This window comes from Olea europaea, chromosome 9 (assembly GCF_002742605.1).
Source record: "Olea europaea var. sylvestris chromosome 9, O_europaea_v1, whole genome shotgun sequence".
NCBI lineage: Eukaryota > Viridiplantae > Streptophyta > Magnoliopsida > Lamiales > Oleaceae > Olea > Olea europaea.
Window position 1 is genome coordinate 2540555 of NC_036245.1, and position 25822 is coordinate 2566376.

At 32.8% G+C, this 25822-nt stretch overlaps 1 protein-coding gene across 1 annotated transcript in view; it reads right to left on the reverse strand.

The window, feature by feature from the left end:
- LOC111399407 (dolichyl-diphosphooligosaccharide--protein glycosyltransferase subunit STT3A) overlaps window positions 1-17889 on the reverse strand; it is a 20818-nt gene extending 2929 nt beyond the window's left edge. Inside the window, exons 1-19 of the mRNA XM_023026703.1 lie at window positions 17669-17889; window positions 17439-17501; window positions 16175-16230; window positions 15989-16060; window positions 15482-15587; window positions 15309-15359; window positions 13033-13128; window positions 12765-12824; window positions 12570-12683; window positions 8520-8606; window positions 7331-7434; window positions 6974-7069; window positions 5226-5346; window positions 5039-5119; window positions 4810-4941; window positions 4500-4721; window positions 2563-2706; window positions 847-1033; window positions 668-765 (exon numbers count right to left, since the gene is read on the reverse strand). Coding sequence (XP_022882471.1) covers window positions 668-765; window positions 847-1033; window positions 2563-2706; window positions 4500-4721; window positions 4810-4941; window positions 5039-5119; window positions 5226-5346; window positions 6974-7069; window positions 7331-7434; window positions 8520-8606; window positions 12570-12683; window positions 12765-12824; window positions 13033-13128; window positions 15309-15359; window positions 15482-15587; window positions 15989-16060; window positions 16175-16230; window positions 17439-17501; window positions 17669-17785 — 2007 coding nt within the window. The 5' untranslated portion in view covers window positions 17786-17889. The remainder of the gene's footprint in view (window positions 1-667; window positions 766-846; window positions 1034-2562; window positions 2707-4499; window positions 4722-4809; window positions 4942-5038; window positions 5120-5225; window positions 5347-6973; window positions 7070-7330; window positions 7435-8519; window positions 8607-12569; window positions 12684-12764; window positions 12825-13032; window positions 13129-15308; window positions 15360-15481; window positions 15588-15988; window positions 16061-16174; window positions 16231-17438; window positions 17502-17668) is intronic.
- Between the last annotated feature and the right edge of the window lie 7933 nt (window positions 17890-25822).

Here is a 25822-nt window from a genome sequence, read left to right on the forward strand (position 1 = left end):
CAACAACAAGAAAGCAAAAAAATTAAAAAGGGATTGTGCACCAGAAAACTAAAGTAGTGATTGGTTTGCATTTTCATTTTCCATTTTCATTTTCAAAACGATTTTTTGTTTTTCTCGAAAACGGCCCGTTTTGAACGTTTTGAGCGTTTTCGACATTTATAACTGAAAACGATAAAAAGTCGTTTTGCATTTTTAGTTACAAATTTTAACTCGTTTCCAAAAATGCGTTTTTGAAAACGACGGACCAAACGCGTTTTCAGCGTTTTCGAAAACGGAAAACGAAAAATGAGCCAAAAACGGCAAACCAACCACAGCCTAAACTTTCAAGTGACCGATTGTGAGAATGAATTCCTAACTAAGCTTTCAAGTGACCGATTGTGAGAATGAATTCCTTGAATCTATCATTCCCAAAAGTATCAATTACGCTTTTTTATCAATACAATGAAGAAATCATGCATAGGCTTTCCAAAGACGATTTCTAAAGCTAAAGATATAACCATGTAGATAGTATGCTTTCCAAAGATAAAGATAATAACCATGTAGATAGATCAAATATGGTCGACGTGCTTGATATTTGATTGCCAAAATTAACATTACGATAATAAACAGAGAATTGACAGTGGGAAGAGAGTTGACTATGAAAAGCAATATAGAATCCATTACTCACCAAATAATCAGGTTCCTTAATATGAGGGAATACACCACCTCCTATCCGAACCATCCATAGGAACTTGTTAATGTCATCACTAGGGTAACCGACAAGACCTGAAATGAAAAGTCAGTCGATAGAATAATCTCTTCCTTATTCAGGAAAAATTGCCTCTAAAATAGAACTGCAGAACCAACCTCCAAAAACAACAAGAACATATTTTACATCCAATGAATTGAAAATTTCCCAAGCTGCTTTTTCGGGAGAGGACATTGCAGTACCAACAGTTGCAATATGTGTGTTGTTCCAGGTATTATTGTCAACAATAACCGTGCGGTTTGCCATGGCAGTTGTTTGGTAACCATAGTCCCACCAGGAAGCAACCTGGATGAAATCAGTAAAAATAAAAATAAAAAATAGAATATTAATGACTTTCATATCCCTCAAAGGTGCCATCTTGGCTTGTAAGAAAGCTGTGTGCAAAACAAAAAGCTCATTAAACTTGCAGGGAGCAAGGTAGGCTAGTGTTTTTGTGTGCATGTGTTGTGTGATTATTCAGGCATGTATACTACCTCAGTGATGGGAATCATAGTATGGATATAGTATATGGAAGACTTGCCAATGTAAAATACTTATTTTAGGAAATGTAATTAGGGTTTTGTTTTATAGATTTTATAGTATTTTATATTATTTCTTGAGTTGTTTCCTACTTAGGTTACTTGAAAAAACCTACCCTATATAAAGAGGTTTTATCATTGTAAAGTTAAATTTAATTATTGAATAATAACTCTGTGTGTGTGTGTGTGTGTGTGTGAAGCATGGTCATCCTTCATGTACTCAAATTCCTTTACAAACCCATATTCCTCCTCGAAGTATATAAACAAGCCCTTCTAAAAACGTCGACTACTACCGTCCACTCTCTTCCATGTATTCATCTATATTTAGTTGTAGAACTCACTAGGAGTCAGTCCTTTCTTGTATTTATATAACAGTTCTAGCTAGGGAGACCTTCTCTTGCACTTTTATGAGATACATTTCAGTCCCCAGGGATCACAGCACAAGCCAATCTTCAATGGTCTATTCGTGAAACCTCGTAACATTTTTTTATGTGGACATAGGAGAGAAACTATTCTTTCTAACCATTTTTCTTTCGATGGTACAATGCCGTCCAGTACAATCAAAATTCAAAACCGAACATATTCACATTCAAACACAATTGAAACGGATATAGAAAATAATAAACATCATATTCACTTTCCTAATTGCTGACTGTTGCAACATAACTGACTTCATTCCACAGGCTTGTCCAAATATTGGGAGTGTGACACAGATGTTTCATGAGCAACACAGACCAGTAGCGGTAATAGCAATAGAAGCAAAAATATATATAGATGCGATCACAATTTATACACACTTGGGCTGAACAATCAGGAAACAACCTCTCCTCCATGTGGACCCCCTTTATGACTTGCAGACAGGATCCCCGCAGAGATAATAGAGTGCACCATGATTGTCTCCACAGGATATCTGTCTTCCAACATAAATGTTGCCTTCCAGCTATCGTACGGATTCGAACATCCGATATTCGGTAAAGAACCTCCTGCTTTACAACTATGCCATACAGTGGGGAAAGAAGCAATAATTTTTTAATGTTTTGCAAGGGTGGTATAAGGTCTAATCCCACCCCAAACAGATCAGTTGATGTATAGATGTTCATTGTGTTGAATACGCCACTCCAGAGTCTCTGTGTAGAGGAATCATTTCACCTATTCTATCCCCGAAACCTCCAACAGTTGTAGAACTAATACTATTGTGATGAAAAACTGATTTCAGCCAACCACAATATACTGATTATAAAATCGAAGGTTGAAGAAGAATGCAGTTCATAAAGAATAAGAGGGACAAGAACTTACTTTATCATCCACCTCAGTGTTATGACGCAACCAACCGTAAGCCTCTCTAAAATCGTCAAAAACATGAAGGCCATCATGAGATCGAGAAGTTAGCACAATAGAGGGCGCTGAATAAGCCTCTGCTGCAGCCCATACACAATGAACCTGCACAGAAAAAAATTCTTAATTAGATAAGACGAGAAAAAAGAAAAATTAGGAGACAATATGCTTGCAAATGTGATTTTTAATTTCAATACCAATTGTTAAGTGGATAAACACTAACAGTTTTCATATATAAGATTATCTAGAGACAATTCTCATGGACAAGCCATGTGTTCACTTCAGACAACCCCTGGCACCGAGTCTCCATTTAAAGCTAACAGCTAGCATGATAGAACTAGAGAAACTAAAGGTTGAAACAGATGATACAGCAGACACATTTACAGCACAAGTCAACATGTCAAGTATTAGTACCAAGTCTCCATATAATAACAAGCTGCAAAATGTAAAACAGAATTGACGCACGATTACTTCAAACACTTAGGATAGATGATAATACATCTCCCATCAGACAACCCTCTTACATTCAAAAGTGTATGAGATCTACATAGGTGACAGCCTCTCATAGTAGATATTAAAAATCATTTTCACGAATGGGTACTCGGGGTCAACACTGCATATAGCAGTGGTGGAATAGCAATGAGATAGGTCTCAGCATTAGCATGCTCTCGTAAAACCTTGTGTTCATTTTCGTTTATATTTATATATTGCATTCAACAGAAGTTTAAAGATTTCAGTAGTTTTGCAATAGGAATGATAGCATTTGCCAAATACAACATGTTATTTGTTTTGGCTCCAAATAAACAGAAAATTGCTAGGTAAGGTTAGTTCTAATGCAACTTAATTTTGTCTTATCAATAATGCTGAAGACATTGAGAGTTTCTTCCATGCATAAATTTAAAGATTCTCAAAGCTCCTCCAAGTTCAGCTATTAGTGGAACCATCAGGTCAACCCTGTAAAATTGTATTCATTTTTTTCTTTTCCTTGGTACTACGGCTGGATATGGTTCGTTCGACCTGGAATTTTCAGGTATTTAGTAAGTAGAACCGTCGGGTTCAAATTTAATTATGGAACCGTTCGGGTTCGATCCCATTTGGTTCAATTCGGTTCGGTTCCGTTCGATTCCCAGGTTCTATATTATAATTAATTTTTTTAATATTTTCAAAGTTACATCAATTCAACTAATGATATGTTCAATTTTAACTCTTACAAAATAACGTAGTCCAATCTTATGTGTCTTTTGCGTCTCTCTTGCTGAGTTCTTCATAGATTTAATTGTTAAAATTCTAGGAAGAGGAAGATAGCAAGCTCAAAATAATTAAGAGAGATGTTGAGCTTTAATTCGATTTTTCCAGAGCGGTAGAAATGACATTACGGTAGAGTGACAGATTTGAATGAAACTTAAGTCAATTTGATTAAATTGACTTTGAACTGAAAATTAGAAATAGGAAAATTATATTTTTTGGTTGGAACTAAATTAACTAGTTAACAAATTTATTTAGAAAAATAAAATAATTTTGATTATTTAAAATAAATTAATTAAAAAATTAAGGAGATTTGGTTCTTCGGATCTCGATCTAGAACCGAGAATCAAACCAAACCCGTCAGTTCTGAATTCAGATACCCGTTTGGATATTTAACTGAAGAAGAACCGCTCAATTCGGTTCGGTTAAGGAGTTTTGTCCAGCTCTACTGGGATCTTAAATACTTCATCACATGATAAAACAAACAAAACACTTCTTAAGCACTATACACAGATTGACAAAAAAGGGGAAAAAGATGAAATCAAACGGAAAAGCACAATAGGCATGTAGTTTTTAGAGGATATAATGTTCATGTTCACATAAACAGGATATTTTGATTTAATCAGAATCCAAGATCATATAAGAATGCATACCACATAAAAAGCACCCAGCAAGACAAGCAAGAAAATAGCAATGACGGAAGCCTCCAATGGTAAAACCAAAAGCCTCTTTTCAATCTGGCGTACAACAGAAGCCCTTTCTGTTTTGTCCTTTTCCTTCTTCTTGTTTTTTCTTGAAGGACGTTCCTTCAGTGAGTCTTCACTTTTCTCAGTCTTCACCACATCATTTTGTATAACAGTACCAGTATCCCCTGCCTTAATGGATATAATAAGAATTTTAGTCCAAAATAATTTAAATAATAATTAAAATTTATCAACACCAATAAACAAATAGATTACTAACATTGACAGGGGAATTTTGAGATACACCAGGCAACTGAAATTTAATTGATCGAGTAAAAACTCCGAAAGCTTCTGAAAGAGCAATTCCCGACATTATGCATGCTGCCGGAGCAAGCACAAGCATTAGACGCACCTAGAATATCAGCAAAAGTAAGTGATGCAAAAATAGTAGGAGCTAAGTGAAAGACAAGTTAAATGTCAAATGCAGGCAAGATTCCAGTTATCCGTACCATGACACCAGAAAAATACACTGATGTAGCTATATAAAGAACTGCAAAAGAGCTTGCATCAGATAGTGGCAAAAAGCACGCCTGCAAGTTTCAACAGAAAAATTAACGGCAAATATTAGAAGGGTAGATAACGATCCAATCCATATACTTCAATCCTATCAAACTTTAATGAATATTGAGAACTTACAATAATGCCAGCTGGAACCAAAAATGCCAAGACATTAATGTCCATAAAGTAAGACGGCCATGTAGGGGGTTGATGTTCACTAACACTGGCAATAATTGGTATATACTTGCTTGCATATGTTCTGGCTCAGATCAGGAATCAGGAAAGGGAGGATAAAAAGAAAACTATGTCAGAAATGCTGCCAAGCTCATAACTATAATTATACTATATAGGAAACACTGTGTATTACTATTAAGCTCATCTTTACTATCAAGGATTCCGAAGATTCCACACATTCTAAGAAAAGAATGAAAAGAAAAGAAGATAATATAGTATATCATGCTATCTACCCTTAGCATCTTACAAAATCTCAAAATGAACAAGTAAAATCATGGACTAGTCAGAAATTGATTAGCTATCCAGCCAGAACGATGGTAATTACTACAGCTTAGAAAGACAATTAAATGCCTGGCAAACAATGTCCACAGTTATTACTCAACAATATTAAATGATCAATGCTTAACTAAGGCCATCAGCCAACAACAATGATAACAAAACCATCCTTATTAATTCCATTATTGCAGTGATGGGTAATAAAGGCTTTAAGAGATATATAAAAAGGCAAAAGAGTTCATTTAAACAATGTCTAATTTGTATTGGTGAACTAGGATTTTGTTGATATGTTTGGATTAGATAGTTTTAATATTTTGATAAGTCTATAGCTTATTATAACTCCCTTGAGTTTAGATTCTTACCCTATAGAAGAGAATATATGATTTCAACTTGCAGCAGTGACTGTTGAATTATTGATATATTGAGATTTTTTTTTTTTTGATGACCAAAATATTGAGATTTTCCTTCTAAATTCTTCTTCTATCTTCTCTAATTCTCTTTCAGTCTCTTCTTCACTTCTCCTTATTTCTCCTCTATTTTTTTATTTTTTTATTTTTTTGTTCTCTCCTCTCTATTTCTCTGTTATCTTCTCCTTTATTTAGTTCTTCGTAAAGTTCTGCATCAATTTGGTATCAAAGCCTACTCTTCCCTCTGACCGAATTCTCATGAAAGTTTTGCTATCGTTTGTGTTATATCCACCTCCATTGTTCATCCAAAAGTATTATTTAATCAGAAGTCAAAAGAAAAAAATGATGTCAGCATATGAGTTTCAGTTTTGTAGCAACAAAGCCAATCCATTATAGACTGACTGCTGATTGAAGACCCACATAAGCAACCCAATACAACAAAAAAGAAAAGCACAACAGGTTGAAATGCACGATGAAGAGGTTAATTCAAGAAGTAGCCGAACAAACAAAGCACGGGAAGTTGTTGCATGAGGCTCAGTAAAAGGTAGAAACAGAACACTCCGACTGGATTGCAAAACTAGCAATAACATCTTGGTTATAACATAGCCACTACACTCCAAGTCAACATCATTTAGTGGAGACGAGAATCAGTTTATATTGGAAAGAGTTTAACTTGAAGGAGCCTAGGTCTCTTAGCAAAGAAATGATGGGGAATAAAGGTAAGCAATAGGAAAAAAAGGTTTAGCAGTCCCCTTGAGTTTAGATTCTTTCTCTGTAAAAGAGAACCTAGGATTTCAATTTACATTAGACTATTGATTATATTAAATCCTCCTCTACAATCTCTCTTACACGGCAAAACCTTCTCATGGAGTTTGGAAATGATATCTTTTTGTTTGCAAAGCACATGGCAAAGTACCAAATGAAAAGGTACCATATGATGTCATAAAGCAATTGCAAGGAAGAACTTACGGATCGAGCAGGCTCAAGCTTCTTCCACTCCATCCTTTGGTAGGGCTAGAAGCTACCAAAGCTATTAGTACAGCTAACACAGCCCCACAAACTATCCTGAACATTGATTATGAGTGCATAGTGAGAGATAATTATAAAATCATGGCTACACAATATCCTACTTAACTTTTCACTATTTTCCACTTGAAACCACAGCTTTTCCACTCCTTACAAGATATCAATGAGGGAGTCAAAAAAGAAATAAATTCTTCCATTCTAGTTCATCATGTGCTGCTTTAGTTTAGTGTTACCATTACTGTGCTTGTCACATAACATATTAGTTAAAATTATTTGAATTTACAGGCAAAATAAGCTTACAGGCCAATGGATACTACAAGAGTAACGGCTACTTTAAACATTTGTGGTGAGAGAATCCCTTTGATATAATACACAAGAGCCACGACATGGATAATAATAAAGACCTGTATGTTACCATCAGAAAGAACAGTGTCAAATAACTGAAGACATTCAGAAACTTAAGATAACATGAGAGCAATTGTACATAGTATTTGTAAGGAGCAGCATAAAACATAATCAGACAAATATTAATGGAAAGCTAACAATGCTATATGTAAGTATATGTAAGTGAATTACGATAATATCTCAATTTCATTTCCTCCTCTTCGAACATTGGTCATCCTCCCAACTGCCCTTTCACAACAGAAGGTACTCAAAACTTCAACTTCTCTGTATATTATAAATTGTGATAAGGAGATCTTACTCTCAGATAAAGATGAAAGCAAAAATTAGGCAGACCCAATATAGCAAAATGAGTTTAGTCCTGAATTGATAATTTTCATTCAACAAATAATCATAAGATTTCCACAGGAGGGGGGAAAAAAATAGATTGCTGCATGACATCACATATATGGAGCTTATGAAACAAGGCTGGTTCATGAGCCCTGTGGGTGGTCATTGTTTTCTATCTAGTAGATATTTCTCTTTCTAATTGCATTGATACAACTTACAAGTGGCTCACATATCCGAAAAGTATGCCTGAAACCTCATGGTGTTCAAATAAATATCTATAAGCCCTAATGATTATCAAAACAATTCAAACACTCTTGAACCCCCTTCCCCCAGCGGAAATTACACATTTTGTCTTTTACCTTCTAGTAACAGAGCTTTGAGTCCTAAATATCATGAATGGTTCAAGTGCATAAATCCAAAGTAGAGGTTCAATGCCAAAAGGGCCCCAGTCCAGATATCATGTTTTGAATAGTGATTAGCTATAGTTGCATGTGTAATGGGTCTAGTTCAACAAGGACTATAACGACCCCTCATAAACATCCAAAGAGCATTGCTTATATTTGGCAGTTTGATATGAAAAGATAGAATAAAGAATCATTGATGTTCCAAATATGAATTTGCAGATAATTCTGGGAACATCTCGGAATTAAATGCAAATATATGTATACAAATTTTTAAAAAAAAAATTAAAAAAATAAATAAAAACAATAATTAGAAACATAGATGGTAGACTAGTGTGTTGGAAAAAAAAGCTTACTAGAAATGATGCAAAATGCTCAGATGTCATGACAGCATTAAAACCTACAACTGGCACCAAAGATGCTAATAATGTTCCCAAGACAACCTGCATTATGATAATTTAAGGATAACAAGAGCCAAGTTAGAGCAGTGAAATCAAAGAAGCTTACGTATTTATGAATAGAAAAGACATTCAGTAAAAAGTATGATACTTAAGTAAATTACAGTACACTGAATTGACATTCCACCAAAAATCATCACATAAATTAAACGTGTACCCAATGTCTTAAAATCTCAATTGAGGCCTGCTCAAAGAAAGGCGAGCAAAATTCCTCAAGCCGCTAATTGTGAGGCAGTTTTTCGAGGCACGAGCCTCAAGGTTTGTGAGGCATGCACTCATTAATTATCCAAAATTATTTACTTTGCTTTAGGTGTGGGGCCACATAACATTAGAAATTTTTATTGATCCACTTTCTGAATACTCCATTGCCACACTAATTATTACTAAAATATTTAAAAAAAAAAAAAATTGTAATTAACCCATCTTGAGAATCAGCTCTTAGTAAAACATCAAAGAAATGGTGTTTCTCACTTTGGGAATACTAAAGTAGTAGTTTCTTTTTGTTAATTTATTGATCTTTCTTTTATTCTTTTGCACACTTTCTATTCATGGTGATTGATGAGTGCTCCACACTCATGATATTTATCCCACTTAATTCATTATTTTGTTATCATTGAGAGTGTTTTAGAGAGTTTTAATGTGTATTTTAATGCTGTGATATAAGTTGATAAAATTGAAAGAAATATGCAAAAGTTGACAAAATTGAAGGAAATGGCTAAATTGTAAGAAATCCAAAATTCAGGGATTAAAGTGCAAATGCTCAAAAGTTGTGTCAAACCTCATGATGAAGATCCGAGAGTGCTAGGAGTCAATTGGATGAAATATGGTCAAAGTACGATCACACATCAATTTCCAACAAGAAAAAATTATGCTCCAAATATTTAATCTCATATTGAGACCCATTTTTGACATAGCAAACGATCAAATTGGAGAATAATATTTAAAGCAAAGTTGTAGCTATTTGAGTTACCTTTCCAAAGCATCTTAAATCGCCTCAATTGGACATCTAACGAAAGTCATGATAAAAATACTAAAGAACATGCAAACTGTCGTTTTATTTGAAGTGGGCGACGCAACGCCCAAGATGCTGAAAATTAGCAGAATGCATGGCGCCGCAGTGCTGCTACAGTGGCACCGAGGCACCGCCTGTGCAGGAATTTTTTTTTTTTTTATATATTTTTGGATTCTTTTCTTGATCCAATTTAACCCTAATTCGTCCAATACCCCCAAAACACTATAAATACAATATCAAAGACATTTTTAAAAAACAATTTTGAAAAGGGAATTCAAGAAGGCAAGGAGGCAAAACACCAAGAGGTTAAAGAACGTGGCAAAGAAGAACAAGAGAAGAAATTGAAGATCTACAACCGAGTTTTTTATATTCTCTTCCATGTCTTCTTGTACGGATTTTAGTATTTTCATAAACTATATCATGAACTAAATTCATTATCTAGGAATTGATTGTAGTCAAAACTTGAGATTATGGTTTGATTTTATTATAGTTATTTCTATTTGAGTTTCCACATATGTTTGATTGTGTCATGAAACTATTACTTTTCAATTAATTGGTCACTAATTCAATGAATAGATGCTAGCAATTTGGGCACTCAAGAGAGGGGAATTTAGACACGATCACAGGATTGACACAACGTAAATTTTATGGGTTTCGAGAAAAAGTATAGGATCTATAAAGCTTCCTCCATAAAAGAATCATGAACTTGATAAATTCTTGACTTTGATTCGTAATAAAAATCTTGGGATTCAAATCTAAGATTAATTTCTAGCCGGCACTCGAGAGATGGGAGAGAAATACTTTAGGATTCTTTCTTTTAAACATGAAAAATTGATTGGAACAAATGAACTTAATTGAATCACAATTGATAGTTAGGTGAAATCATTCCCTAGACCTTTCCATCTTGCTTAAATTCATATAATTTGCATCCATTGAATTCTCACCAAATTCAGCACATTAATTTAGTTAAAATCATTGGTCTCAATTTCCATTCGTCTCAATAAAATAAAGGCTATATAATTATAGTACTTAGTATAAAATTAAATTACAATTCCTATGAGTTCGACATCTTGACTTCTTTACTATATTATAAAACTTGACACCGTAGACTTGTATAAATCACGTTGTAGAAAACACATGGCAGTGATGCTTGTGTCTCACCTCACAAAAGAAAAAGCCTTAGTACCTAATTACACCTTTTATACATTGCGTGTACTCATAGAAAACAATGAATATGCCAGTCGCTTCATCACTAGACTCAAAAAAATTTTATTAAACAACTAGACAACTGGAAACCCTCCTCACAGCCTATAAGCACCAACTCCACCCCTTCATAAGATCTAAAGGGCAATATTTGAGCATCTGTTTCTCAAAGCCTATGAGCTCAGGCCTCAAAAAATTGAAAGAACAAATAACTTATCACATTCCACACATTTACTCAATATATTACTACGAAAAGTAAATTTTACATCTTAAAATTGTAAATCTAGTGCCCTATATTGATATCCGTATCTTCCATTAAAATTCTTAGTTGATTGTCATTAGTTTAAAATATTAATGTACAACTACACAAGTCCTGCTATTGACTACTGGATTAAATAGATAAATATCATATCATACAAAAAAATAGTATTAGGAATTCAATTCACTAGCACACTTCTCGTAGTCACTAGAATTAAGATTAACTTGAAACTTCAGGTATGATCTCATTTAGTGGTTCTTCAAACTATAAGTACAGTAGCAGACATAAAAAGAGTGCTAGAGTTATTATTATTATTTTTTTTTTTTAAACTACAGTCATGGGTGTAAATGAAGCATTTTCACAGTGGAAGTATGCCAAAACTTACTAACTAGCTAGCTGAAAAGAACTAATTATTTTCTTATCCTCTAAAAGTATATATTTTAAAGGTTGATCTTACATCCAAATACCAAATTATTACCAATGCGTAGAAGGAAAAGAAAAAGAAAGTAGCGCTACTAGTTTATGAAAATCATTAACCAGTTTGGTACAAATTAAAATCTGATTTTAATTTAAGTCAAAGTCAAACAATCAATATTAACCACATCTTTATGCGTTCCACAACTTTTCAACCATACATTTCAAAAACTTCCATCACAAACTACTAAAAAATCTAATTTTAATCCCCACCAAACACCCTCCATATATTATCCAGCATGCATGTCCAATGCTATTTTAGGAAACTCGGGTTCACATCATAGAAATTCATGCACCCTCGTGTTTTGTCAAAGCCTAGTGTTCATATAGCGTTTCTTAATGTTTTTTCAACTCCCACACTTCCTCAATAAACTTAGGGCCTGTTTGAGCCCTATTTTATTGTGAGAACACATTTTTTGGATGGAGAATGTGTGATAAAAAATAAAAAAAAATTTAGGTTTGCATGCAATATTATTTTATTGAAGAATGTGTGGTTAAAAAGAAGAGAGAGAAATGTATTTCGAAAATAATGGTTATCAAACAAGGGCCCAATATACAAATTACTCCAGCTTAGGTAGTACAATGACTTTCCTACTGTCATGCGACAGCACAAGTACCAATTTGTTCAAAATATCGTTCAAGGGTCATGTTGAAGCTTGTGCCTATAAGAATAATAATGTTTGAAATATTTTTTTAAGATTCATTCATGCACAGATATACTTACAAGTGGAGCATGTGCAACGTCTAGCAACAAGGACAGCAACTAATTACATTGCACAGCATCGCATTCACCTCTCAATGAACTCCCTATAGTGATTACCCTTCAGATTCTAGCTTATGTACAACAAGTAACTTTCAACTGTAGCGCTACACCAGTTTGTTTGAGATATTTATTAAGGATCATATGTAACGAAAAACTCAGAAGTGGAGCATATGCATGTACAGGCAAGAAGAATGGTATTGGCAAACTCGACTAAAATTCATATGTTATGACACTTACAAGTGGAGCATACGCAATGTAGAGGCGAGAAGAGTAGCGACCAGTAACGATGCACAGCAGCACATGCATGGGAATAAGATTTATGATGAAAGTATACCCTCCCCAAGAGCAAACCTGAAAACATGCATATAAAAAATATAGTTATAGAAGTTATCAAGCATGGAATAGAAGTGAAAAGAAAACAAGTGAATGTACCATGTAAAAGTATGCTATGGCATTTAGAGTAGCGTAGAAAAGAGACCCTGTATTCAATGCCTGCAGCCACTCCAAATATTAGTAAATTACAGAAATGTTAATCGTCCATAATACTCCAGTAAAAGTACATCAGAATTTATGGAAAAGGGGATCGAAAGCATGTTATGAAAATCTAGGCATTCTAGAGCACACGAAGGACTTTATGCCAAAAAACAAAAAAATGTAATTTAGAGCACACAAAGAGCTTTAGCCGAAAAACAAAAATCACCTTTATATAGAGATAGAATGTGAAGATCAAAGCAAATATAGCTACAGCTTCATTGTCATAGCTGCCAGCCACAGATCGAGATATATAAGATGGAACCTACAAAAAACATGGAAAGTGTCAAACACGCTGATGGCCATGGAGGTTCGAAATTCTCACATAAAAAATGCAGACTTATAACAAATATACACCATATTTATATAAGAAGGCAACAGCATCCAATAATATTATCTCTAATAAAATTAGACATGAAAAGTCTTAAATACAGAAAATATAAAGCTATACAACTTGAGAGTAAAAGGTACTTGGAGCGGGGGCGGGTAAGGCAAACATGGTCTTTGCCCAGTTTAAAGTCCATTTCAAGATATAATCACACAAAATGAAAATCATAAACATTTCTTCGAACGGGAACATGGACTATTTTACAAATTGGAAAAAGTGATGATTTTTACCAACTAAAGACATGAAAAACATAAAAGAAAAATATATATATAAATGGGACGCTAAAGGGGGAGGGGCCTGGCCGGCACCGCCAAGCAGAGATAGGGGCGGGACAAGGAGGAACCTGAATGGAGCGGGTCTGTTGCCATCCCTAGGTCCCAGAGTCAGGGTTCTAATTTCTGATGCTCCAAAGGAACTCAGGCCCTTAACTCCTCCATTCTTATATTATCACTCAATTTGCTTTTTAAAAATATTATTCCTTATTAAAAGAAGTTATATTCAATAAATGCACTAACAGGTCATTCAAATGTTTATATGCATTTTCTTTCATACATCTTCATAAAAACAATGCACAAGATTACAAAACATCGCCTTAATACCAGAAACAAAATGGAAATGTTTTGATGCTATAATAGCTTGTTTCAGCTTGGTTAGATAATACATTCATTGCCTCTTTCCTCATGCTAGAGCAAAGTAATTGTTACTTTATTGTAGAAAATGCCTCTCACGAGTTACCCAGCCTACTTCCTTCAACTACCTCCTTCAACTGGCAAGTCTAGCACTATCTCATCTTGGTCTTTTTTCAGCAAGTCTACTCCATTACTTCCCACAAAATGTTAAACACATTGCATGATGTCTACCATCATCTATAACCTTCAAAAACAATATATTGACTGACAATAGAGTTATCCTAATTTCAAAGCTAAACCTTACGCAACAATACAACTAACTGATTACTAACCATCCTTAAAGACATTTTGATAATAGAGAGTTGGGCAAAGCATGGCCAACTAAAACTGCCTCTTACACTTGTTTCCTTATCCAAACAAAGACCACAGTTACTTATATGCAAGAGAACAATACTTTGACAATTTTAAAATATAGAATTTGATAAGGTGTATTTTCGCATTAATATGACTTTTGAACAGAATTCAGTTATGTCATAGCACAGTTTGCACAAGCTCATCCATGTTAAAAGAACAATCAGTGTTAAAAATGTGTACAGAATAAAGGAAAAGAAAACCAAAAAACAATTTGTTTCTTCTTCATTTCCTCCAAGGTCTGTTAAAGTTTTCAACTAATTGAAGCTCCTTTATCAACTTCATCAACCATGAGAGATTAACTGCTTCAAACAGAAGTTACAATAGATGTTATGTTCACTTCAATGATTTTGACTTATCTGGACCTCAATTATCCCATTTTGTTTTCTAAATTATCTTCGAATTTATCTCCCCTCAACCTGCATTCAAAAATGCATTAGCATAACACCAAATGACCTATCAACAAATTTATTTTCTTCAATGTTCGAAATAGCAATACACGGAGTGCAGATCATTTAACCGTTGATTCCAAAAATTTGTAAACTATCCAAATATACTTCCAGACTCTATAGGCATTACAAATGTGTTCTGTTCTCCACATACAAATTTCAAATCGTACCTTAACCCCTTATTTCAAACCGTTGATTTAATTAGCTATACAAGGCTGAATGATTTTCAATGTAAAATATACTTCAAGAATTATGCCAACCTATAGACATCTCCATAATTTTTTTTGCAAAATCTCTATAAAGACTTGTGCAATCATAAACCATATAAAACTAAAACACTGAGACAAAATTGGAGAATCTGATGAACTGCAATGAGTTCAACATGGAAGTGGTTCTTCTCATCATATATGGCCAACAAATCAGAAAATACGTAAAATTATCATAAATTAGACCTGATATATGGATAAATAGAATGATCAATAGAAAATCTGAAGAAAAAGAATGCAAGGGACTACTGTTCAGAGTTTAAAATGCTGCAGATGCACAAAGATGTGCATAATAAAAATACCATGGCCAAAAGAGCTGCAGCGGTCAATCCAGCACCGACGCCTTTGACTTCCTATACAAGTAGTCATGATTGAGAAACATATTCCAACAGAACATCTTACACGTGTCCTGTTAGCTAGAGAAAAGAATCACAAGTGAAACAGATCCATGGATTGATCAAGCAAAAGAAAAAACCTTTGTCAAAAGGTATGTCGCCCAAGAAGCAAAAGCTGAAAAAATGGGAGCTGTAAACACACAGACAGTTTCCACTGATAGCGGTATATTCAAAGTGTTCAATATCCTGCCAAAAAGTGGCAAAGGTCAAAACCATCACGGTTACATGCCTTAAACCTCATAAATAAATAGCAAGGCAAAAATTCTCAGCTAAGAGCAGGTTTGGTGGAGATTTAAATCCAATTAACATCAATTTTTTCACCGTTGTTTTACTATTTCAACCATCATTTTTGAATTCTTCTCTCACAAGAGGACCAACATTATCTCTAATGGTCAAAAAATCAATTAACAAAATCCCTACCAAACAAGCACTAAAACTGAACCACAATACAGGAAAAAGTGATCAGTTCTTGCATTGGTCAAAATCATAAACAACCAAATTATAAGAATTTATTAGTTTTGGTAATTTAATACAAATGTCGATTTTATGAATGTGCTAAAAGAATTCAAATGGTTAATTATACAGACCGCCATAAGGTTCCAGCAGTCAACGTGAGTCCTGGGAAAACAGTTCCCCCAATAACACGTCCAAGAGGATACCTATATAACATTAAAGAAAGAAACCCAGTTAAACTTATATATTATTGACAATCGAAACTAGCTTATAAAAATACTATTGAGAAACACTTGGGCAGCAGTAAAAGTAGCCATTACCAGGTCCGGTCATCAAACCAATTCCAAAAGTCATATATTCCATTCTTCGTTAAAAACTGCAAGAAAACATATGAAGAATGAGGAGTTGCAAAAATATCCGCATAATAATTGATTCAGTTAACCTCCCTTATTCAAATGTTCACCTTCCATGCAGGAGTTGCTAAAATATTTGTTGCCCCAAAAAAAAAAAAAAAAAAAAAAAAAAAAAAAAATTGATGACAAGTGCTCATACATAAAGGGAGAGCAGGTAAAAGTCAATCTGCATGTTACAAGGACAACTAAAGAATAACTAGCTAGCTTGGCTTGCTATGCCCATGTTTGAGAATCATTTTTTCCAAGAATGCATATTGTCAATTCTCATTTTCAACTACACATTCTTCTATAAAATAATAATACATGTATTTCGAAAATCTTCTTACTTTTTAACTACACATTCTCCAAAAAATCACCATTCCATAATACATTTTCCACCAAAATGGGGATCAAACAGGGGGGATGTGTGTCCATCAAATTATAAAAATCTAGTGTTTCTTCCCCGGAAGGGAGAGGGAACTGCTTAGACATGTCAAAGGGGTCTATTTTCAACCACACCAGATCAAAAGAGACTTGATGTTGTAATGTCAATGAACCATCAAAATTAGACAACTTACTTCAAGGTCAAGGTCCACCTGCTTCAGCAAATACTGAATGTGACACTACATATGTTTTTTTTCTTAAAGTAATTACATATGTTTCGTGCTTCTGTTTCTTGACCTGTATTTTAAGAGCATTCTCTCCCTCTTCAAATATATATTTAAAAAAAAAAAAAAAGATATATAAAATATCTTGCAGAACGTGTGTGAGATTAATCATGTCACTTTAGCAGAGTCACAATGTATTGAGATAGCAAAGCATCGTATCATCATGGTAATTATTGTAAAGAAAATTTACACACCCCAGTGATTAAACCCAGTGGTAGATGGTTTAATTCCTCGCACAATGCAAGAATTAGATATTTTTATCATATCACTTAATATTTCACCCACCGGTTTTGACAGAAATCTGTATTTGCTATTATATTTCCCCTATCAGCTTAAACTGAAGAACTTTTTTTCACTTTGTGCATCACTTAGTATGATAATTACCAATTAGAAACACTAAAAATATGGAAAAAAAAAGAAACAGATACATATTCTAGCGATGAAAATCTTAAGCAAAGACTATAAAAGGCAAAAATATAATGCTGCATATCCAGAAAATCCAATGAGTTTGAAACCAGATATACCTGAGTGACTCTATAATTAAAATAAGGATCAAACTCGTGAATTACACTCTCGTACTTAATCACCTGTACAAGACAAAATTAACAAACAAATAAGCCATTACTCCAAATCCAGATTCCAGAACAAAGATAAATCAATGAAATACCTTGGATCCAAAAACTAAAATTTCATTTCAGTGATCGCATTTAAATTCAATTACACGGTACAAATAGGAAAGAGGAAAGACTTTTACAGAGAAGAGACGGATCGAGAATGCCAAGACGCCGATGAGCAACAGGATGAAGAGTGATAGCACGTTACCGAATGCGTGACGCAGAGTCGACGGTTGAGGAGTATCCAGGGCCGCCATTGACGGCCAAATCAAGGTCTATCTGTATCTATATAGGAAACACACACAGTTAAGCGTGTGAGATGGACTGAAGGAGGGTTTTGTATCCTCTATTGTGTGTAGATGGTAGATACTACTACTCGTTTGACTTTGAGTACAATACTTTGTTATTAACTGAAATGACACATCTACCCTTCTAAAATTACTGTGTTTTGATTGGTGGAAGGCTATATGTCATGATGCCATTGGAGCTGACTACTTGGTTTTTTGTTTTGTTTTGCTTTTCATTTTTCTTTTTTCATTTTTTTTCTTCTTGTAAAAGATATATAGAAGACACGGTTTGTTTCAAGAATGATATATGTTCTCTATTTGATACAAATTCAAATTTTAATCTAATTTAAAGTTAACAATTAATTTTAACCACACATTTTATGAACCTATAACTTTTCAATAATACATTTCATAAACTTTTATCAAAATTTATTAAAACAGATCTTTTGAATTCTGGGTCTCAAATAAAAAAATTATATTAACATTCTTTAAAATTAGAAATATATGGAGTTACTTACCTACGGATAATCATATTCTTCTCCTTATTTCTTCTTTTGGCATTAACAAAATGGAAAATTCTAAATGTACGGCACTATTTTTATAGCCCCCTCACATGAGGGGGTCTCACAATGATATGTGGGACCCCCTCATGTAAGGAGGCTATAATCCTTACTGTATAGCAAGTGCAGCCCTTAACAAAAGAAAGAGTAAATTATCAAACTTTAACATTTCACCACACGTCAATAAAGTAGAGCTAATAAGCACTTCATTTTGGAATCTTGGAGAGAACTAACACTAACTCAAATTATGTATTTTGTTCGAAAATATAGCAATTAGTGAAGATGTGCTTTGATGAGTGATGTGAAGAATAACATTTAAATAAATAAATTGCCTATTTTTAACAACTTGTGCTTTTAGAATTTGGGTTTAGTTGGTTCAACGTAGTGTAAAAGCAAACGCAAGTCATGATTTCACGTCTTCACGTGTCGAGACTTTGATAAAAAAAATAATTTTACCCAACACGTGTAGACAGTGTTAAAAACTAAATTTAAATAAATAAATATGTCTCTTCTCTAACAACTTAATATTTTAGATGAGACAGTTCAACAAGATGAAGATTGTTAATTGCTAAATGAATAACTTCTTAATTCCATGTTTTCAAGTACTTAGCTTAGCCTCATCCCACTTAGGAGTTTGTACTTTTCATTAACTGTGAATTTACATCTTATTCCTATATAAATAGCTCCAACGGTGCATCAGATATTAGTAAATTCATAGTTAATGAAAAGTACAAACTCCTCAGCCTATGTTTTAAGCTATTTTTCTGTTAAGAATAAGAATGGATTATCTTACGCCAGCAAAAGTATTAGTCTTTTTCTGATTGTCTTCCCATGAGTTTGCACAAGGAAAATATTGAAAGCTTTGTACTTTTCCATTAATCTTACTAGGAAGACATCTTTTCTATCATACAAGTCAGCAAACTTAAAATTGAAGAAATAATTAGATTGGTAAGATTATACGGTCCATGTGAACTAAATTATAGTAAAATTCGAGCTCTTAACATGTCAAATTTCAAACCTCGCACATTATAGTTGGGAATGTTCGAACTTGAAATTCTATAGTAACATGTGTCATAAAGATAAGTTATAGGCACGGAATAGCGCAAGAAACGGAAAATAAATTAAGGGTGTGTTTGATACACCAAAATTTTCTGAACTTTATGGTGTTTGATATGGTTTTATTTCCATGGAATTGTCTTTTCTTGATTTTTAAGGAAAATCAATTCTATGGTGAGAATTGGAATTCCATGTTACTGTAGCTTTTTTTTTTTTTTTTTTTTTTTTATGGAAAAAAATTTTAAATTTTTTTTTAAAAAAAATTTTCCTTTTTATCGAATTTAAAAAAAAATAGAGCTAACTCGGCTCATTAAGGCCGGAGTCAAAAACTCGGGTCGAGCTTAAATTTTTTGGCCAAGCAAAAACTAGGCTTGGCTGGGGCCCCAAAAAAGCTCGTACCATTTTACTCAAACCAAGCCCAAGCCTCAAATTTCAGCTAACGAGCCGACTTAGCTCGTTGACATTGCTACTCACACCTTTGGTAATGGAAACAAATTCTAAGATTTATTGTAAAAAAATATTTCCTTTTAATTGACAATTTCCATGCAAAATAAAGCCAAACGAACACTCAAAGATAAATGATTTTCTTAAATTTTATTTATTTATTTTTTTGGCAATGGAAATAAGTTTCATTCCCAATACTAGTAAATTCTATCCCTTTAATTGACAATTTTCATATAAAACAAAGTCAAACGAACATCAAAAAACACTTTAATTTAAACATTTTCCACGTGAAAAATTATATTAATCAAACACAATAATTTACAATTCTCAGGAAAACAATTTCTCATCAATTCAATTCCCTGAAATTCGTTTTCTTTCCACCCAAATTTCACATTTACAATCAAATGAACCCTAAGTGATAAGAACAAATGAATGTTATAAGGTAAACAGTTCCTTTGAATTTCAAGCCTCAGAGGAAAGTTCAATCAAGAGAATAGAAAACTTCCAAGACTTATTTTCCAACTAAGATAATCATATTATTCTCCTTGTCCTCTCTTCTGGCATATAATCCCAAAGCAAGAGGAAAGTATCAAACTTAACATTTCACCTTACGGCAAAAGAAATATAGAATTGGCATACTGGAGCCAATAAGCACTTCATATTGGAATTTAAGGAGAAAACATATGTTAAAGACAAAAATTAAATAAATAAATATGTCTCTCTCTAACATGTTAAACTTTAAACGATACAAACCGTTATAAGAGATTGCAAAGATGCCTAGTTCAGGTCTATCAACACCATTTATAAAAAAATATAAACATGACGAGCCTTCGGTGATGAAATGAATCCTGCCCAAATATGACTTCTCTATCAACTCAAACTTTTAGCCGAGGTAGTTCAAAAATACAAAGACCAATGAATTTTCTAAATGGTACACATGGCGAAATGACTTAACCGCAAGCTTTCAAGTGTTTAGATATGCTAAAGCAGCAAAACTTCAAAGCTCTTGATAGGGAAAAACAAACCATATAAGTTTGTTATTGAAACGTCAGATACTGAAAAATTTCAATCACATTTCATTAGAAGTAATAACACAAAATTCCCACTCTGTGCTTATTCTATCAATCAATAACAGGAAAAGATTATGAAAGTAGAATTAGATTAATAGATCTATCAAACAATTTGGCTCCTTTAGTTTATACGTAAAATACTGAAAACCCAAATCCATTTCACTCGTTTCATTACTTTATTCGTACCTCAAGATTGGTAAGTCTTGATCATAACATATATCTTATCAAATACGCCTAATTAAATAATTGGCTCATGGTTGTTTAGATTTTTCAAAGTGTATGTGAGCATTGAACTATAAGGATGATGAATACTTTTGGGTTAAATTCCATGATTTTCAATTTTTTTTTTTTTTTGCTTTACAATATTCTTCATTATTCAATATGTTTTTCATGTCTAGAAATAAGAGATGGTCATGAATGTTGATGTTCATAGCAAGTTGTAACAATTATATCACAATCTCCAGGGACACAAATTGTATGTTCTAAAATTGTATATGCACATTTGGAACTATCGAATGTATTGTGAATCATCAAATACATTCAACTTTACAAGTTACAATCACGCTATTTGTTGACCTCGGAAATTGGACTCTTCACGTGACCAACCGATAGCTACTCCACGTATTCTTCCCTACGCACAATCAACACACGATTAGATGCACACGACCGAAACCAGCGGGGGCGGCGGCGGCTGTATACACTCCGACGGTCAAGTTAGACTCAGGTGATCGGAACAGTATCAAGGTTGTACAAAATAGTGGGAAGGAGAATATATGTTTGCTTGTTATGGAGTGTTAAGTAGAAATGGTTTCATTACATTTGCCTCTTGCCAAGCCTTGAGTATTTATAGGTGAGGAGAACCGTTGGATGTGGGACACGTGTACACATCTGAAGGGTATGAGGCGTCTGCTCATAGGCGTCAATCAGTCGCGTCTATGGAGTAGACGGGTAATTACTTCTCCCGAGTTAAGTTGACATAAAGTTGATATGTTACATCAACTAGCCTCATGGAGACGTCAAATCACTTTAAACCTTAGGGGCAAAAAAGATTTTGACAAAGATCTTTTTCTGAAATTGGCGGTGGATCCTCTGGCCTAGGTCATCGGGGTGCATTTTGCCTTGGATTCAGGGGACGAGGACGCTTCGGTCAGTCCCGCAAGATTACATATGCCTCGTAGTGTGATAGCAGATCGTCATCATTAATGAAGTCACTTCGGATGAGTATTCCACGCCTCGCATGATATGGTGGTGGACTTTCCGAAGTGGTTTAGTTAGGGGCGTAACACTATATATTATGACACATATAAATCATATTGTAAATATTTTATGTCACAATATAACATCATAGGTAACAATTACATGATATGGTGCATTACAGTCACATTTTCAAACAAAATTATAAATATTCAAGTTTACAAGTTCTTGATCATAATCTTCAATTGAACGAGCATCACAACGCAAAAATGTCAGTTTGTGACTAATAATCATAGTAACACAATCTTTATGTCACAATTTTATTTGCATAAAATCATAATTTTCAAGGATACAATTTTTAGGCCACATTTTCGAATTGTATATCTATATTTGAAACAATAGAATGTATTATGAATGACGGTCAAATACGTCCAACTTCATAAATTCACAAAAGCACAGGGTATTATGGCACATACAAATTGTATTGCAAATATTTTAGATCATAAAACACTATATCATAGGTCACAATCACAAAATATATGCATCACATTACAAGTTTTGAAACAATCGAATTCATACGTCTTTGATCATAATATTCTTCAAATGAATCAAGAATCACAACATATAGAATGTCACAATTTAGGATTGGCAATTTTAGTCACACAATTTCTTAAATCGTATTAGATAAATGGAACAGGTCACAATATGTGAGCATTGTAATAGGTTACATCCACGTACACACTAGGCAATAGATGATAATCTCAAAATAATTATTCAACCTCGAATTTCGCATGTTCCAAACATGGATAACCACAGATGAAGTGTCATTTCCAACATCCACAAGAAATCGATAACATTCTTCGGATTTACACATAAATGAGAAGCAATATGATTATTCATAACATCACAGTATCGACTACATTAACACTCCATATCTTTTATTTTGCCTCATAGGTCTTATTTGTTTACTTATATGTGCTGTTAATAATTCTTAAGAGCTCAAGGGCGTGGGCATAATTTTTATCAAATTGACTAGGTCAAACTTTGACTATTTGGTCGTTCTACAATATGCTTTCGATTTTGTTTAACACTTATTTTTAAATAAATATTTTGTCATACTCACAATTTTTATCTACTTTTGAATTACACATTTCATCAATTTTTATCACAGTGTACTAAAACTATAGTTTTTTAGCAAAATCAAACATGGACTTTATGTAATTGAGAGATTTTTCAATTTGATCTAAATCAATATTTTATAGAATAAAGAGATAGTCAAACGTATACTCGTCGATTCGGTTACATTTCCATCTACATCAACTTTTAACTAAAAAAAATTAATTATGTGCAACTTCCCCAAAATTTGGATTAAGACTTCTAATTGTGAAATTTGCTTAATCTGGGACAATGTCAACATCATTAAACTCAAAATGATCGAAAACAACAAATAAAGATACAAAAAGAAGATAAATATTTCAGTTAATCGTAGAGTTTAGTCGAGGACACCTAATGGTGCGTTTGGCTTGTTGTTTTCAAACTATTTTCAATTTTCAATTTTGTAAAATACTGAAAATGTATTTGATTTGATATTTTTGAAAATATATTTTTAAAACAATGTTAAATTTATAACATAAAACATGAAAAGAAGTATTTAACTAAAAGTTAAAATTTTAAAAATTTAAAAATTGTTAAAAAATAATTCAAAAAATAAAATTGATAAATTTTTAAAAAAATTTAAGAAACGAAGTCTAAAATTCTGAAAAAAAGTACAATTTAAAAATATAAAATATAAAAAAATAAAAATAAAAATAGTTTAAGTTCTTAATGATTATTTACATAAAAATTCTAAAACAATATTTTAATGAACACGGATAAATTATTTTTAGTTAACGTCGTTAATTTTAATTTTAGTTTTGAACTCAATTTATTATTTGTTTTTCTTTTACTTTGGTAGCGAGAAAATCTATTGTAAGATTTACCAACTTTAAAATGTCTATATTACTTGATAACATATCAACATTAAATTATTCTATTCTATTAAATAATCAAATTTATAAAATATTGCAAAATAATTTTTCAAAAGTTCAAGCCAAATGTGTTTTCTAATTTTTTGTTTTGAGAAATATTTCTTCGAAATGATAAGTCAAATACGTTCTTAGTAATCTTAAAATAAACTCTAAAAAAAATTGAAAATGAATTCAAACTCAAAATTGAAAACTAAAAATTGAAAATTAAAATACAAACCAAACAGGCCCTAATTGATTGCAAGTTGGATAGGACTTCCATATGCGTTAGTACCCTAAATATCGAAACTTGCCGTTGATTTTGAAACAATCGTGCACTCTAAGAAATCTAAATAAGTGAAATTAATCCTCTACAATGATTTGTCCTCGCAATCTTATAACAGTTTTATTATTATTTTTAATCTTGTCCAAGAACACGCAAAATTTATATATGTATGTCTTCGCTACAATACTTCACCGTAATGAAAATAAATTTACAAAATGAAATGACACATTCTCTCTCTCTCTCTCTCTCTCTCTCTCTCTCTCTCTCTCTCTCTCTCTCTCTCTCCTTTGACGATTATGCAAACTCTAATGAGGTTGATCCATGTACCGATTCTACATATTGACAATAATTAAGTTCCACAATTTGATAAACATGTCATCGAAGTTTAAAAAAATATAAGAATCAAGTAAGTATTTGAGAAATCCGCGCCGATCTTCAAATGTTGATAAGAAGGCATTAAGATGAACTTTGAGCTCTAAAAATCAAGAAAATGACTTGATAATAACATCTTATGAACTAGACCACCAATAATTTAGCACTTATATATTTGAACATAAGTCTTCTTTCTGTGGAAGAAATATTCGAAAGTGGTTGGAAATGTAATGGCTCTTTGTGGGGATTTTAGCATGTTCGAATTAATTGATAATGGAATTTCAAAGTAAACTTCATGAAAAATACTTATGGAAATTAACACGGTTCGGTATGAACAATACTTTTTGAACTATTTTCAAATCAAATCATTTGAAGCGTTTTGGAAAACTTTCAAATCAAACCAAATCATTTTTTGCGAGTCCATTTGGTTTCAAACATGAGTTTTAGCGGCATAAAAATAACAACTTTAAAACAACTGAAAAAATAAATAATGGTAACAATTCTGAATATAACACTTCAATTGAAAATTTTCAAACATTAATAAATATTAAAATACTAATTCATTATCTCGATACAAACTTAAACCAACAAATTAAGACATAGTTCAACCATAAATTTTGAGCTCGAAAGCTCATTATTTTTTAAATAGATAAGAAAAATATTATCATAAATCATTACTTTCCTAATAAAAATATAAGCTGACTAGTAAATAAGTTTCTTCCAAGTATGATTGAACTAATAAATGATATATTTTGAGTGTTATAAGTAGATTTTTTTAAATAAATAAATAGATATGGACAAACAATTCGATTTGATTTCAAATGGATTTTAACTATCAAGATCTAAATTAAAACGTCTCAAACAATTTGGTTCGGAGCATAAACATTGACGGATTCTCTTGAAACGAAACTAATTATTTTAAAACCACAAACTTGAAGACGATTTTTATAAACCCCTAATTAGTTCACCTTAAACCCCATCCATGGTTGAGTTTAAGAATAAATGAAATGCAGTTGTGCCTG